The 16681-nt window shown below is 41.8% G+C and overlaps 1 protein-coding gene across 1 annotated transcript in view; it reads right to left on the bottom strand.

The window, feature by feature from the left end:
* Window positions 1-16681, bottom strand: part of zcchc7 (zinc finger, CCHC domain containing 7) — a 53132-nt gene that overhangs the window by 14936 nt on the left and 21515 nt on the right. Inside the window, exons 3-6 of the mRNA XM_058640179.1 lie at window positions 6295-6344; window positions 4823-4960; window positions 4557-4727; window positions 1323-1358 (exon numbers count right to left, since the gene is read on the bottom strand). Coding sequence (XP_058496162.1) covers window positions 1323-1358; window positions 4557-4727; window positions 4823-4960; window positions 6295-6344 — 395 coding nt within the window. The remainder of the gene's footprint in view (window positions 1-1322; window positions 1359-4556; window positions 4728-4822; window positions 4961-6294; window positions 6345-16681) is intronic.

A 16681-nucleotide genomic window follows, 5' to 3' on the forward strand; every position in this document is an offset into this window, starting at 1 on the left:
CACACACACACACACACACACACAAGAACAGGGAGAGGGAGAGAGAGAGAGAGAGAGAGAGAGAGAGAGAGAGAGAGAGAGAGAGAGAGAGAGAGAGAGCACCACAGATGTCATGTGAGGTTGACTTAGGTTGAAAATAATAGTAAAGCAACAGAGTGAAGGTTCCCACTTCCTTAATCTTTTTAGATGTTTTTTTCTCCGCCAGAGGGCGAGGTCAATACCTGTCACAACTTCCTTATTGATCTTTGGTCAACAATATGTGACACCTTTGGCTTCTTTATGCTTTTAGAAGCATCTATCTGCTAAACTACAAATAATTCTCTGGAAAGGCCACGTCTCACTGCTCAAATCATTGTAAACAATGTAACATCATTACCGGCAATAAAATGATTCTTAAATTCAATTCTTCAATTCAGCAGATTAATATATAATTAAAACAAGGACATACAACTGTATGTGTTTGTGTGTGTTTAGGGGGGCATTTGACCATGAGGTCATCTGTGGTTACAGTTTGCTATGGTAAGCATAGCCTATTCTTAATAAATCACGGCCTCCACAACAAGCACTTGATGATTTGTGTGATTTGTGAATGACACATTTTCTATATATTTCTAATCTGTTGAGGTTTACTGGGCATAAAATGTGTCACATGCTGTAAGCCTGCTGGTGGAATGTCCAACCCCTCTTTTTTTACATTCCTCTGCCTTTTCATTGGGACTGAACTACAGCTACTATATTTGGTGTGTCCAAACCAATTCGACATAAATAAAAATTATTATTATTTTTTTTTTTATATAAACACAGCAATATAGTAAGTCACATTATGTAAGACTTATGAGGATAATTTGCCATGTAAGTGTAATGGGACTTTTTATGTTAATCATGACACGATAATGTGCTCTTTGCCCATGTGAAAAAAAATCCCAAATATTTAGAAAATTTCTACTGATCTGATTGTTTCTGGAAAAAAATTAAATGGCCCGTGTACTTCAGTCTGGCTCCACATTTAATATTTCCACATTGCTGATTTATTAAAGCACCAAGTTCATCCATGGATGCTTTCACATGATCACTGGTTTCATTAATTAACATTCAATCTATGTTGTTTTAACAGTTAATCAATCACTAATCTTTTATTCTCAGATCATGGCAACTGAACATTATATTGTTGAAGAAACTGTACAACCTTAGAGACTTCTGCCCTTACATATAAGACAAATGTAAGAACAGTACATATAACCAGAAATTGAGCATCGTTTGAAAAACACAAGCTCTTTCATTTCTTAGTCACATCACACAAAATAAAGGTGAAAGATACTCACTGTGATGTGGTACTGTCTCCAGATCTCTGGACATACCTGAGAAAAGAAAAAACACATCTGATGGAAATAAAAATAAAAATGGGTATACCCACTTTTACAGAACACGTTCAAATAATTTAGGATATTTAACGGAGTGGGTACAAAAATCAATCTACAGAAGAACTTGAAGTGTGTTTTTGTGCATCTTTATAATGAGATATATATAATATGACAGTTATGAAATATTAGGCAATACTCATTTACTTTTATGAGAGGAGGATTGGGATGTGAAGTGAGATAATTAGACACGTGTATTAAAAACACAGGTGTGAATAAAAACAGAGGTCCAAACGCTGCAAAGTGTCATGTCTGTCAGCCTTTCATTTTTTATTTGAAAATGGCATTTTCTTCAAGTCTCTTCCTCCGTCTCTTACTAAACCTTTATCACAGTGGTTTCTAACTAAGAGGGCTGTTTCCCCTTCACGTGCGTCCCTGCAGTCAGTCACTCAAACAGTCGGTAAGTAAGGCAGTCAGTCATTTTGTCGCAGTGTGGCTAAAGCATTATCTCCGGGGCTTCGCCATGCTGTTCCTTAAGCGTTCCGACATCCTTTCCCAACCGCCACCACTTCCCACTGGGAAATTGAAAATGCCGCAGTCGCCGCAGGCAACAAGATTTATCTACTTACACACCTACTGAGTGAGAGACAGAATGAGAGAGGGAAAGTAGAGGGACATTTAAGCCTGTACTATAAGGCTATGTGTTTACCTCTATCCTGCATACCCTAAACAAGGTCCTATATAAATTTGCATGATGTGCAAATTCACAGACTATTTTGGACAAAAGTGCGTGTTCAAACCTCGGCCTTTAAAAGTAGCCTGTAAAGAACGGTATGCCATTTTTCTGGTTTAATTTGCACTGTTCAGATTTGAATAGAGAGATGGACAAATATAAATTTCGACAGCTGTATCCTCCTCCGCCTCTCATCTAGCTTTCTTTTCTTCAACTATCCACACCACCCCACCCCACCCCACCCATACCCACTCCCCCATTTTCTCTCTCCCTCTAGTCCGCCGGGGTAGAGTGTTGTTGTCGAGGGCGACAGGCGAGGCGAGCGACACACTCGCGCTCCGTCAACCGTCTGTCTTTAATGAGAGACACAGAAAGGCCCAGGGGACAGAGACCTGACTCTCTTTCTCAAGTACACACACTAACACATACAGTGTAATTTGTGAGCGTAAGAGGGAAAAAGAAGTTATGCGTTCCAAGAAAAGGGTAATTACAATACCACACAACTTTGCACCTTTGTTTGCTGCCACTGAAAACAATATGCAAAAGAGGAGTGACGACAAAAACGAGGTACTGGATAAAAAGCCAAAAAAGAATAAATGAGTAAAAAAGAGAGCAAGAGAAAGAAAGAAAAGGGGCTGTGTCCTGGTCTCCCCTCTCCCTCTGGTGTTCACCTGGTTACTCATCCATTACACAGAGCACAGTACATGACTGTCAGGGGGGGAGAGAGGGAGAGAGGGGGGAGAGAGAGAGCGAGAGAGAGAGAGCAAGAAGGGAGAGACAGTGAGATGGGGAGACACAGACTCTTACATACACACAGGGTTTTCCATTCTATGGCATTAGTGTAAATGGGCAAGGTAATGAACGTTGCGGTGAGATAATTGTCATTGATGGTCATTAGATTCACCCTTCAGCATCAATGTGTGCACACACACACACACATAGACTTACACACAAGTCCACAGCTGGAATATGCAGCATGGCAGGGACATAACTAAGCTGTAATTGCTGAAGTGTATCAATTAATGTGAACAGCAGCGTGTGCTGACCCTGGTCACTCATTACTAGTGTGAGAGAGAAAGTGGGGGGGAGAGAGGAGGGGTGAGACAGGGAGAAAGCAGGAAGAAAGAGGGAAGTAGTGGAAAGGAAATACATAAATGTAAATTGTATGTGCTTAGTGTTTTATTACATTTCCATTAGATATAAATTGTTGTGACTACAGGCTGAAGCTCACACAAGCATAGAAACACATTAACTATATTTGCAGCAGCATGAAGCACTGTAGACTAGGGCTGAACAATTAATCGAAATTGTATTTTAAATCGCAGGAGGCGCAATATTTGTTAAAGCCAAAATGTGTGTCTAAATATCATTTTAGATTAATTATTGTCTTAATCGATACATCTTATTCTACAGACTGAAGAGAACATCTTTGTTTCTCAAAGATCTGCACAAATATCACACAGTAATAATTTTGAATAAGTACCTTTCGCTTTGATATCGTGAATCATATCGCAATCACAACTGATTAGATATTTATTCAAAATCTACTGTAGACTGAATTCAGAGTTTTCTTATCCCTTCAGTACTTGGGTTGCTAAGGACATCTTTCCAATTTAGGGACATTCTTTATGCACAGAAGCCAGTGATAATTTGCATAATGTTATGTGTCCAACTTAATTTAAATCTTTTGGAAAAGTCTCTGTCTGATTGTCCAGTGTACAAACTGAAAGCCTTTGCACAACAGTCCATCCAGTCAATGTGAGCTGCCACATCAGTGATGGAATTTTACTGAGTGGTATTGTAGCTCTTTTCATTTCAAGTTAAAGTTCTGCTTTCGACACATACACATGACCAATCATCAAGTGTGTTGTTGAATGTGTGACTATTCAAATACTCAAAAACGCAAAGCTGTACACCTGTTAACATAAAGCAAACAAACAGGACCTTCCTCATTTTCTAAAATTTTCCGACGGACATGAAAGTCTGTTTTGAAGCAGAGAAGTTGTAAAAGGGTTTTTCTTTTTATTCAGTAAAAGCACCAGCTCATAATTAGTTGATGCTGATTCCACCTGTTTCTTCCGATGAGGGTTAGGTTACAACTAATTTCTGCAATTTTGTACAATTAATTTGAGCCCTGAAGTTTAATGTGGAAGAAAGTGTCTGATTTACACACATGGCCTTGATCTCAAACTCATTCAGCACCTGCAGAAAAGCCTGGCCTTACTGCCCCAACATGAAACCATGACTTCAATAATGATGTAGTTAGTGAATGTGATAGTAAGAAAATTATTAATGATGATGACTTCCAAATATGATGCACAAATATCAAAAGCTTGCATATAGTTTGGGGGTCCAAAAAGTTTGTTTCATGCAGTTGCTGTGATAAATGTGAGCTTGGCTTTCTTTGTTAGTGAGCAAAGCCTCCCCTGATTTGAATGACAACAAGGTGCTGTAAATTTACTCACATCAAAGAAGTGCCCCTTCATGCCACAGCGATGACACTGTTTGTGCCAGTATGCCCTCTCACTGCAGGAGCTGTATAGGTGACCAGGCAGGCCACAGTTGTTGCAGTGCCTGTTGGGACAGTCCCTGGTCTGGTGTCCTGGGGTGCCACACAGGAAACAGGGCGACAATTTCTGCACACATTTACAGAGACAAGTTGGTATTTTAGTGCTCCTATCCTCAACATTGTGTATACATGATACTTAGAACTCAGTTCAGTGGAATTGACCTTGGGTTCTGGGCAGTTCTTTGAGAGATGGCCGGTCTTGTTGCAGTTTCTACAATTGACGTTCTTGCTTGTGTAGTATCTGTTGGAAACCCGCTGCAGCACTGTCCTGGCACCTTTGTCTTTGTTACATATCTGAGCCTGAAACAAAACAAACAAACAAACAAAAAAAAACAGGCTTCTACAGTGAGATAAGAATAACAATGCAATAATGTGTCCTTGCCACCACAGTACCCTACACTACATCTTACCCTATTCCGCATGTCCTCCTTCACAACATCCAAGAACCTTCTCTGTGGTCTTCCTCTTTTTCTCCTGCCTGGCGGATCCATCTTCATCATCCTTTGTCCAATATAATCACTATCACTCCTCTGCACATGACTAAACATCTCAACCTTGCCTCTCTTACTTTATCTCCAAACCATTCACCCTCAGCTGTCCCTCGAATACACTCATTTCTAATCTTGTCTATCTGGTGACTCCCAAAAAAAATCTCAGCATCTTCAGGTCTCACTACCATCTTGTAGACCTTCCCTTTCACTTTTGCTGCTATCCTTCTGTCATACATCACCCCCGACACCCGTCTCCACCCACTCCACCCTTTAGATGGCTGACCCTGCTGCCTCTACTCCTTGTATCTTGACCTTACCTTTACTGCTTGTATCTTCACCTGTCTCGCCATCCATCATTCCTCTTCTGTCCACCACTGCAAACACAATGGGGCTCAGAGGTGATCTCTGATGTAATCCCACCGCCACCTTAAACCCATCCATCACCTCCAGCTGCACACCTCACCACTGTCTCATTGTCTTCATTCATGTCCTGCGCCATCCTCACAAACTTCTCTGCCACTCCCGACTTCCTTATACAGTACTACAGCTTTTCTCTTGGCACCTGATCATAAGCTTTCCCGAGATCCACAAAGACACAGTGCAACTCCTTCTGGCCTTCTCTATACTTCTTCATCAGCACTACTCTTGAAGCAAACATCGCATCTGTGGTACTCTTTCTTAGCATGAACCCATACTGCAGCATGCTGATCTTCACTACTTTGTTTGAGTGACTTTTAACAAGTCTTGGCTGGTCAACTGCATGCCTCTATGTTCTACACTTCTCCATTTTCCTCTCTCTCATTCATAAAGCTCCTCCAAGTAGTCCTCCCATCTTCTCAACACAGTCTATTCACTTGTGAGAACATTTGCATCTCTGCAATAACCTCATGCCAGTAAAATATTGTTTACATAAATATCACACTTCTTATGTAGCCAATATCCTCATTGAAATCAGGTCCTACAACCAACCATTTGTACTGTAAAAAATCTTTTATATATTAAAAATATTTAATTTTAATTGCATTATATGTTTTGAAGACACTTTTTTTGGCTGCACGTCTCCCTTTTCATTGTTCAAAATATAAGTCAGTAACCCTACAAGCAAATGTATCAAACACTATAAAGCTGCCAATGGCAACGTACCTCTTTGTCCTTGTCAGAGACCAACCAGCTGCCATCTTCTTCTTCAGCATCTGTTGGACCAGAAAAAAATTCATTTTAAAATATTGCATGTTTAAAGAAAGTCATTAAGCTCAACAACACTTAAAAAAAAATCATATTTACTCCAAAGTTGCAACATAATGTTTCAAATCTTTTTACATCTTACAACTGCAGTACAGATAAACAGATTAAATGTACATGTATAATATATATGCCAGAGTACAGTTCTTCTGTGTCCTCCTTGGACTGATGGGTGATTTTTCTGGGAGGGGATTGACAGGGCAAAGTTGTCTTATACTCAAATGTTTGACAAAGTACAATACATGTATTTTTATGGCAGTCTCAATCTTTTACACAAGACAAAGCAAAATCTAATACATTTTACACCATTTCCAGCTCTTTGAAAAGCTCCAAACCCTAAGGAGTAAGTTCAGTTTCCTGTAAGAGAGGGACACACACATGCACACACTGACAATGACACAGTGGAGGCCCAACACATCTGTATGAGAGTGGCACTAACAGCACCCTGAGGGACACCAGTGTATTCTCCTCAGGCTCACAGAACTGTAACTGACATCCAGAAATCATAACGTACACACACACACACAGCATAAATTATATGCTGATAACAATGACCTGCACAAGCTTGCATGCTTTCACAAACATATTCAGACACACCCACACATCGACCCCTGCGATTAGATGGTTGACAGTCTTTAGCTTTTAGACAAACATGCAGACTTGAGCCATAATCAAATAGAACACTCTCCTTTCCACCTTTCCACCTCACACTCTCTCTCTTTCTCTGACTCTCTCTCCATCCAGCCCCTTATCTTTATTCTGCTCAGCCCTCCTACCTCTCTCTTTCTCTCTCCTTGTTGTCTACCTCTCTTTACCACCCTCTCCTCCAGGGTGTGCGGCTGCAGTGGGAGGTTATCACCTCTCTTTTCTGTCAAACAAATTAAAATGGCTGCTGTTTGAATGGGGCTTCTTTCTGCCATGACCTTCACCTCCGAAAACATGCACGGGGACAAACGCAAGCAAATCTGTCTCACTGTCGTATGACAAACTCCTGACTACAATTCAGGTGATTTTTGAGTTGAAAACCTTTAGATGTTCCTTCGAATTTATGTGAAGCAGAGACTCTTGACACACCATGTATCTACCCACTGTCCTGGTGGAGATCAGCTTAATTTAAATAGGTGGGGTACTGTTGAAAAGAAAGACGGCAGTTTATCCTGATCAGGTTTTAAAATAGTGATGTTGAGATGGTTTCTGTTACACAACCAGCACCCCAGTCAATGGGAAACTTGAAAAGAAGGCAGGGGCAAGAGGTGTGCATGAGCGTGTGGAAGTGAATGTGTGTGAGTGTGCGTGCGTGAGTTAGTGACTCAACGAAAGTCATTCCCAAAGCGTCTCCTGGGGGGACTCCCCAAATAAAGAGCAGGAAGCTTTCCCTTAATCTAAGGGCCCCCCATCTCACCAACACACACACGGATAAAGGGTGAAGCCTTTGTCACGGCCGAAGAATCAAACACATGGGGGGGGTGGAGAGGGAAAAGAGGGGAGGGAGGATTGGGGGTGTTGTCTGTACGCTGGGTGAAAATATGCTAATCAACCTTGAGGCCCTGTTCAAAACCAAACCATCGGAGCAGCTCACTCCATCATGGCCCAACAGATCTGAAGGTGTCCGGGGCTCAATAAGCAAATGGCAGCGGCTTCACGGAGCAGCTGATGTTGACACCAAATGTTAAACCTTAAGAAATCTAGTGGCAAAGTGTGCATCTCAGAGGTCACAGTCCAATGATCTTAAATGCTAAATGGACAGTACATTGCATTTTTAAAGTCTTCGTATTCGCATATTGATTCATACAAATCTTGTTCTAAAAATATAACTTCTTAAACACAGCCATTTCACAATGGTAACTTGGGGTATGGCGTCATGCTCAAGGATACTTCAACAAGCAGACTGGGGTGAAAAGCCACAGCCGCTCAGAAGGATGAAATTTAACAGATATGAAATAAAACAAGGACGTCTCTAACTGTGCCCACATTTTCTCCAGGAAATGCTCACCCTTCCAGTGCTCCAAGTTCCACCAATTTAGATTCTATGGGACAACTCGTACATTATCACATCACTTTGTCGTCGAGGGAAATTCAACACAGTAGCATAGAACACGGGGGAGACGGAGAAACAGAGGGAGAGAAGGACCCGGGGAGAAAAGGCGACAGATGCTACCTGTCAGTCTCATAGGTACCCTGATTACTAGAAGATGAGAAGGAGCGGGGAGGAGGCAGTGCGCCACTTCATCAGAGCCAGCTAAAAAGAAAAAAAACAAAGGAATTGTGTGTGTGTGTGTGTGTGTGTGTGTGTGTGTGTGTGTGTGTGTGTGTGTGTTTCAATGCTTTGAGTCTGTCCCTTGTACCAGTGAGAACAGAACGGAAGTGTACGTGTGGCTAATGAACCATGAACACCCAGCTCTCCAGGGGTAAGACATACACGCGCAAACACACACACACACACACACATAAATGTTAGGGTTCCATAAGCAACATCCTTCTCATGGGACAAGGTCCAGACAGGGCGGTTTAAGTCTGATTACCTAAGATCGAGAATGTCAAAACACACAACCATCCTGCAGTGTGGCAGTGTCTCCTGACAACCACCTTCAAGCCTCGCCATAAACCAGTTTCCTCAAGTGTGTGTGTGTGTGTGTGTGTGTGTGTCATCTACAAGCTGCTCTTCCCTCTGTCTTAGCAACAACAAAACCATGGTCTGGTCTGCTTTGCCCCTCTCCCTCTTTCCCTGTCCTGACACTTAAACAGGCATCACAAACCAGCCCGCCCATTGTACCCTGCTGTTGACCGGGCCCATTAACACACCAACCAGCGCGCACACACAAACACACACAAAATGGGAGTAAAAAAGAGGCCTTGCCCCCCAAATAGAGGTTATGTTTGATACTGAAGCGACAGAGTCGGATTAGCAACACTATACATGACAATGGCGAGGGTGGGTGGGAGTGTGCAAGCTGTGTGCGTGTGTGTGTGTGTGTATGAACAAAAATGCTTCCTTTGTGACATCACCCTTGCTTTGGAGCTTTGCCCTCTACAAGGTTAAACACACAAAAAGGTTGGCTAAGTTGCACATGCACGCACGCACACACACATACACACAACATTTCTTCAAATCCGCTCTTTTGTTTGACATAAAAGTTTGGTCAAGGGTGCAAAACACAATAGCAAAGAAAGCAGAAGCACAAGTGAGATGAAGGAGAACACTGGGAGCAAGAGAGGAGAAAGGTCACAATTCATTTGGGATGGGCCATGGATCACATTACATCACAATAAATAGGCCAGCTGAGTCAGAGGCAAACAGCATCCAGGTAGAAAGGACAACGTGTTGATGACAAAAAAGTGGCTGGCAAACAAGTTAGAGAAGTGGTGGGCAAGTAAGTTCAAAGGATAAAATGATGTGCAGTACAAAAGGGGATAGACACTGTTCATATGCCTATGAGTGTGTATGGATGTTCACCATGCAGGGCACAGATCAATAGCTTTACAGGCCTATTATAGATTAAAGCGCAGATTTTAATTAGCTTCATTTCATGCTATTTATTTAACCATCTCCACAGGTCTCTCTGTGAGACACACAGGGTGAGAGAGCAAGTCAGTCCAAATGTCCAAGATGGGCATAATTCAACTGAGGTGAACAAAGGAAAAACATGAATTAATTGTTTCAAGGGCCTGTTTTTTTTTTAGTATGAGAATTAATAATACTAGATAAACTAGGGATGGGTAAAAAGATCAATAAGTGAACCCTAACCATATTTTCATCCTGACCTGTGAGATGCGCCGTTGCCAAATATTCAGTACAAGGTTTACGTGAACAGTTAATTGGTCAAAAATAAAAGTTTATAGTGGGGAATGGTCATAGTGGGGAAAAAAAACCAAAATGAAACTCCTTCAAATCATTCTCCCTTTTAGATAAACAATGCAATAGCCCAGTAGCCTTAAATTGACAGTACAGTGTAGCATGAAAGGGAGAGAGAGAGGGCACAAACACGCAGCAAAAGACCACAGAGTGGAATCAAACCCCAGGTGTTGCAGAGGGCCTGGGTCCACGGGGAACCCATTCAACCAACCGAGCCATATAGCGTCATTTCATGGTGTATCGTTATATGATCATGGACCACGTATTGAATATCAAAGCTTATAGAGCTCCAATAGCTGGCATCACAAAATCCAGTCATGCAACAGTCAGAAGCAAAACTCCATTTTGCCAGGAAGCCCACTGTTCAAATCCAGGGACATATATAACCAGCATCATATATATACCAGGCAATGTCAGGCAACTTGTATCTTAACCAGTTTTATTCATAAAAGGTGAAGATAGTGAAAAGCTGTTGAGCCAAAACAGTTGGGAACAAGCAAGGGGAACATTCTACTGAATTACTGAGGGTCCAGAGGCAACAGGGGTAGACAACTATCATAGTGATGGGAACCCACAAACCCCAGGTTCCACTTGTGTTGAGATCACTTCTGTATCTTCTGTATCTCAGATACAGAAATGACATCTATAACTAAATATCAGAAACTTAAAGGTGTTGACATACTGCATGTCTCAAATAATGTCGGCTGTTTCCCTACTCAAAAGCAGCTTTATAAGCGATCACAGCAATATAGTCTGTCAAGTTCTGGGATATATCGCTCGATCTCTGTGGATTTAAAGTCTGCAGTGAACTCCGACAGCTTGACACCAGCACTGGTGCCACTCTTTTTTTGCAAAGGCTATTCCTGCCACCATGGCTGCGGAAACGGACTGAATCAAACAAGACGGTTTGTGCTCTTTTAACAGGCGTGAAACAGGTGTTCTTTCTTTTTTTTTAAGTGGAAAACCAAATCTGTCTTAATTTCAAGTGGCTCACGGTGTATATACTTTTTTTTTTTTTCCAAGAACATGAAACAATGTTTTGTTATTTGTACATTTTTACAACCCATCTTTCCACTACAGCTTATTGGTGAAGAAGTAAAAAATTAACACATGCCATCACCGTGGTCCCTGTTGAATCATCACAGCCTCTCTCTCTTTAGCGCCCCCCCCCCCCACCACCGCCACCACACACACACACACACACACACACACACACACACACACTCTTGACATGTTGAGTGTTCACCCCTGCCAGCCCGTGCCACCTCCTCCCTTCCCCTTCACCCTTCTTCCACGCCATGTTGGCAGCCAGGGCAGGGCAGGTGGCCAAACCTGTCAGTCAGAGCACCGTCGCCACGCGGCAACACCACAGACACCAATTACCACACAGCAGGGGCGCGGCCTGGCAACCGCATGGCAACCACATGGTCCTATCAGGGTACACAACAACAGGGACCAAAGAAGGCCAAGAAAGTGAGCAATGCTGTGTGTGTGTGAGGGAGACAGAGAAAAAGAGTGTACGAGATTACAGCGGAATCATGTTCAAATTATTCAAAACCGGGCCAGTGCACGTCTGCGGGTTTGACAAAAGACAGGTAATCATTGGGTCTTTTTAATATCCGTTAACGGTCTACTTAGTGTAGTTGTTTAATTCACAAACAAAATTTATCTCCATCTATCGGTTGATTACCAGAATGGTCCTTATTAAACTCAGTATGACCAGTTCTGCCAGTCTCATTATGCAATGTTCAAAAAGAGGCCAAATTAAAATTTGACTTGTTTACTTACCCTTTAATGCTTGGATGGTTTGTAGCAATAACAACAAAAAAACAGTCAGATTGATCAAACAAAGACTTGGTATTAGTTAATAACAGTGACTCAGACATGGGCTTTAACAGCGTTGAACATAATATTAAACTCAAGGTTAAAATGCTGATGTGAGGATGTGAGATAGTGGCTATTTGATAATCAGCGCCCTCCTAAAATTATTTAAAATTGATATACTATTCTCCAAAACATTTCCACAAAGTATCGCTTCAATTTACATAATGCAAGGTGATTGACAGAGTATAATTATTAACAAATCACTTAGTTGTAATCTGTTTCAACTCTCAGTTTAGTAGTCATGTAATGTTTTTAAGAAAAAAGTTGGAAACACTACCTAGTGCAGTACAGTGATTAAATCTGTATCTCTATAAAATTATAGTTCTTAGTTATATGACTACAAGTATGAAAATCCAGTTATACTGTTGTCAGTGTCGCTGTATGTTAAACTATATTTATTTCAATTTGCAGTGAAGGTGTAAATCTGAAGTTTCAACAATGACAGCCAGTACCAGTCAACAAGTGTTTGTCTTTTGAAGCCAAAGTCATGCTTTTGTACCACATCAAGAAAATCGCTGATAACGCTGACCAAATTATTCTGGATGTCCCTTTTGTTTTCCGCAGCTAAAACACTAACACAGCAGCACACAATGTCTGTAAGGGGCAAATATATTTTAATAAAACCAGTGAGTTGCAACCTCAATTTCATTTTGATGAATTTCCTCCTGCGGGAGTGAGCCAGGCAGAGGGCGGGAGAGCGGAAAGGCGGGAGAGGGAAGAGGGGTGATGGGGCTGGGAGGCAGATAGAATTTTCATGATTGTTATTTTTGTTATTATACACAGACAGAAAGAGGGGGAGGGAGGGAGAGGGCAGATAAATGGTGTTGGTTTATCTGAGGCATTTTGTGGAGCGCTCCATTATCGGGCAGGTTGGGCACGTCGAGGGGGTTATTTTTCCGAGGGATCTTTGGCCCCGGTAATTAAGCTCCATTCAGCAGGCCCTGTTCCCCAAATTAAAAATTTGTCATTAAGTGGAATTTACCATAATGCCTTTTTATCTGCCGGCGTTTCAGCAAGTGTGCATGCATGTGTGTACGTATGTGCATGTGTGGAGGGTAGGGGTGAAGGAGGGGCAACAGGAGAGGCCAACCACGTGCACACACGTGCGTGCACACACACACACACACTAACATGAATGCCCATGCACACACATTCACGAGAAAGGGCAAATTGAAAAACTGAAATAATCCTGGACAGCAGCACACATTTGCATGACCGAGCACATGCACGCGCATGCGCACACACACCTTTCAATCCTTCAAATCCTCAGCCTTTGGGGTAATTAAATAATGGTGCTTTAAAGTTTTAATTTAGATCTGGCTTTTTCCTTCCTCCTCCTACTGTATGCCGCACATCTCACACACACACAAACGCACGCACGCACGCACTCACACGCACACGCACACACACACACACACCACCCAACCTCTCCCAAAACAGACAGTCGCAGACTTCATCCGGCGAGATAGCCCTCAATGGGCAAGGTACATTGGAGAGAGTAAATGATTGCAGAGCAGAATCTCTGTCTCTACAGGCTTTATAAAACAATACAATTATTAGTCTTTAATTAGAGCAGTCTCTCCATGGGACAGGGCACAGACAAAGAACAATAAAGGATTAGATGTGGAGCTCCTAATGTGGCACTTTTATCACCTCATTCAAATACAGTTTATAAATGCATCCAGTTTTCCTTTTGACCTGGTACATTCGTTGGTTACTAGCAGTTTTTTTTTTTTTTTTTACAGAAAATGAATTACACTGTGTTCTATTATCAAAGGCATGAGCCATACCATCACAAACCGGTGTTTGGGAGGAGGTTCACATGTTCTTTGAATCAATTTAATGAATTATTGGAGACTAAAACATAGTCGTGATGAGGCAGAACCTCATTTCTGAGAGAGTGATTAAGTTTAGGGCTAAAACTAAAAAAACAACCTGTCACTTTGCAGATGTTGTACTGAACTGCAGCAAAAAAATATTGACTCCAGTCTGTTGATGCTCATTGAGAGAATACCGACTTTGGCCACTGTCCCTCTCTGTCCTCATCGCAGTTACAGGAAAGTCGGTCTGACTTGAGATTAACACTTAAGACTGTAAGTCTCTCTGAACACCATCTGACACTAAGAGTGGGGGAAAACCTACAATAACCCAGAACCAGTCTGAGGGGAGACGAGGAAGAGCAGATGAAGAGGAGGAGGTTTAAAAGGAAAGATGAGGAAGAGAGACAGAGGAGGGGTTAGACAGATGGCAGAGGTTATGCCTGGCTGACGGGAGGAAGCTGTTCTGGGTGTTGAGGAGGATAGAAGGATACACCACACTCTGTCCTCCTTCATTCCTGTCCCACAATTTGCCCACGATTTCTGGTTTGTATACCTCACATATGCACCAAACCCTTTTGGATGATTGTCTGACTGACTTTTCCTTTGATGTCAAATCCAGTTGTCGGCTAAATTGATTCCATGATGGCAGGAGATCGGATTCACTGATGAACAAAAATAATTAGATCTTCCAACATCTGACTGGCATATAAAATCTGATTAAGGTAAACGTGAGATAGAGCCAAACAACAATATGCTGTCAAAATCTGTAAATGTGTGCCAAAGTATAGTGGAGGCAGGAATGGCAGAATGGCAGGGTGAGAGATAGGGGGTCTTATTTACTGTCATTTAATTTGCTCCCTTCTACACCATCCATCCCTTGGTTTTTTCTGACAGGTAATAAAAAGCAGGAGCTTTCCTGACAAGCCCATTTGAATTTGGATTGAATAATATAACTGTAAGGTTTCCCACATAACTATCTGTCCAAGCGTGCAATGGTGCACAGACACAGGCAGCCCCTCTGCCTGCCAGGGTGTGGGTTGTGTGTGTGTCTATGGCGTTCATCTCTACATGTGCATAAACACAGGTGCTGACGTCATAGTAGTTAACGCAACAACAATAATGCATTCCCGAAACCAGCCACAACACCACTCTGCCAATCTCCCTCCAACTTGTCCTTCCCTTATTTCCTCACTTTTCCTTCACCACTGCCCGAGATCACTTCATCCCACCGCTTCTCGTCTAACCTTCATTCACTACTCATGCACTCCCTCGCTCGCCGTCTCCCACCCTCCCTCCTCGCACTCTCAGTAGCTGCTGAAAATCCCATTCCCCGTGGGGCAGGCTAAATTGAATTGGCGTGTTTATATGAACAACAGGGCCGTTGCTTTAATATACCTTAGAGTTTATGCCTAATGCCTCCCTGCTAATACCGCTGGAGCTCGTCGCCTTCACTCAGCACACGCTGCTCTTATGGAAGTCAAAAAACAGATAGAACAGCAAGGGAGGAGAATAAGAGAGACACCCTGGGAGTCTGTTTTTGTTTGTAAGCAAGAGGACAAAAAAGATGAGGAGGTGAGAAGCCTGTTCGAACACCTTAACAAGTTATCTCTGTTTAATCATATCTCTAACAGCATCCTAGCATGAGAGAGAGAGAGAGAGAGAGAGAGAGAGAGAGAGAGAGAGAGAGAGAGAGAGAGTGTGTGTGGGGGCATGAATGAAAAGTGCAACAGACTTGGAGAAAGATTTTTTTTTTTTTTTTTTTTTTTAGATTAGTGAGTAATACTGAATAAATATCCAGAGATTTGGTTGAGGTGGTCGGTCATGCTCGTCGACTTGCAAACATCCTCCATTTTCTCTCTGTCCCCCCCCCCCCCTATTTTCTTCCTTTTTTTCTCCCCACTGTCCCTCTATCTCTTCTAGTCTGTGTCAGCCTACAAAAGGGCGACAGTACAAAGGGAAGAAAAAAGGCTTGAGACACTCTACCCAATTACTATTGATCAGTCAGCACTCGGAGGACAGATATGCGCTCACCTGGCTGCCCACGCAGTATGCACACCGTTGTAGAAGCACAAGCCCACACATCATGCAAACACACAAACACACATGAATCTCTGTAGATATGTAAAAAAAAATATTTTATGGTTGCGGAGAGAGAATCTTAAGTGGCAAGACTTAAGTGACAGTGAAGGTGCATTTTAGGATATTTTCTTTACTTGGGTGTCAGGACAAATTCAGCCTTAAAGCAGAATTCACTCAGGAGTTGAAAAATATACATTTCCTAATATAATAAATTGAAGCATATCCTTAGTTCTTTATCTTAAAAACTGCCGAATGCTGGAAAACCTAACAAAAATCTTGATCTTAAAAATGTCTTCACCTTATATATATATATATATTTTTTTTTTTTTTTTACAGTGACTGAAATGTTTTAACTCAGTGCACAAGGAAATTCAGAAATCTACCTTTAATCAGGACTGCATTCTTGATAAGATTATCTCAACCAGTTGCCTGAAACTAATTGTAATAGAAAAATATAATTTAGTTTTTGGAATTACTTTGACACACACTCCTCAAATATCAAATTTGATTCTTGGGAGACTAAATCCAGTTTTTAGATTTAAAAAAATATATGAACTGCAGATATATATTTCAAGTAGGAGGATTATTTAACCTATGTTGAACCAGAACATTTCCATTTAGATTGAGAATCTCATTTTGTGGTAAGTATGAA

The sequence above is a fragment of the Solea solea genome, chromosome 10, assembly GCF_958295425.1.
Source record: "Solea solea chromosome 10, fSolSol10.1, whole genome shotgun sequence".
Lineage (NCBI taxonomy): Eukaryota > Metazoa > Chordata > Actinopteri > Pleuronectiformes > Soleidae > Solea > Solea solea.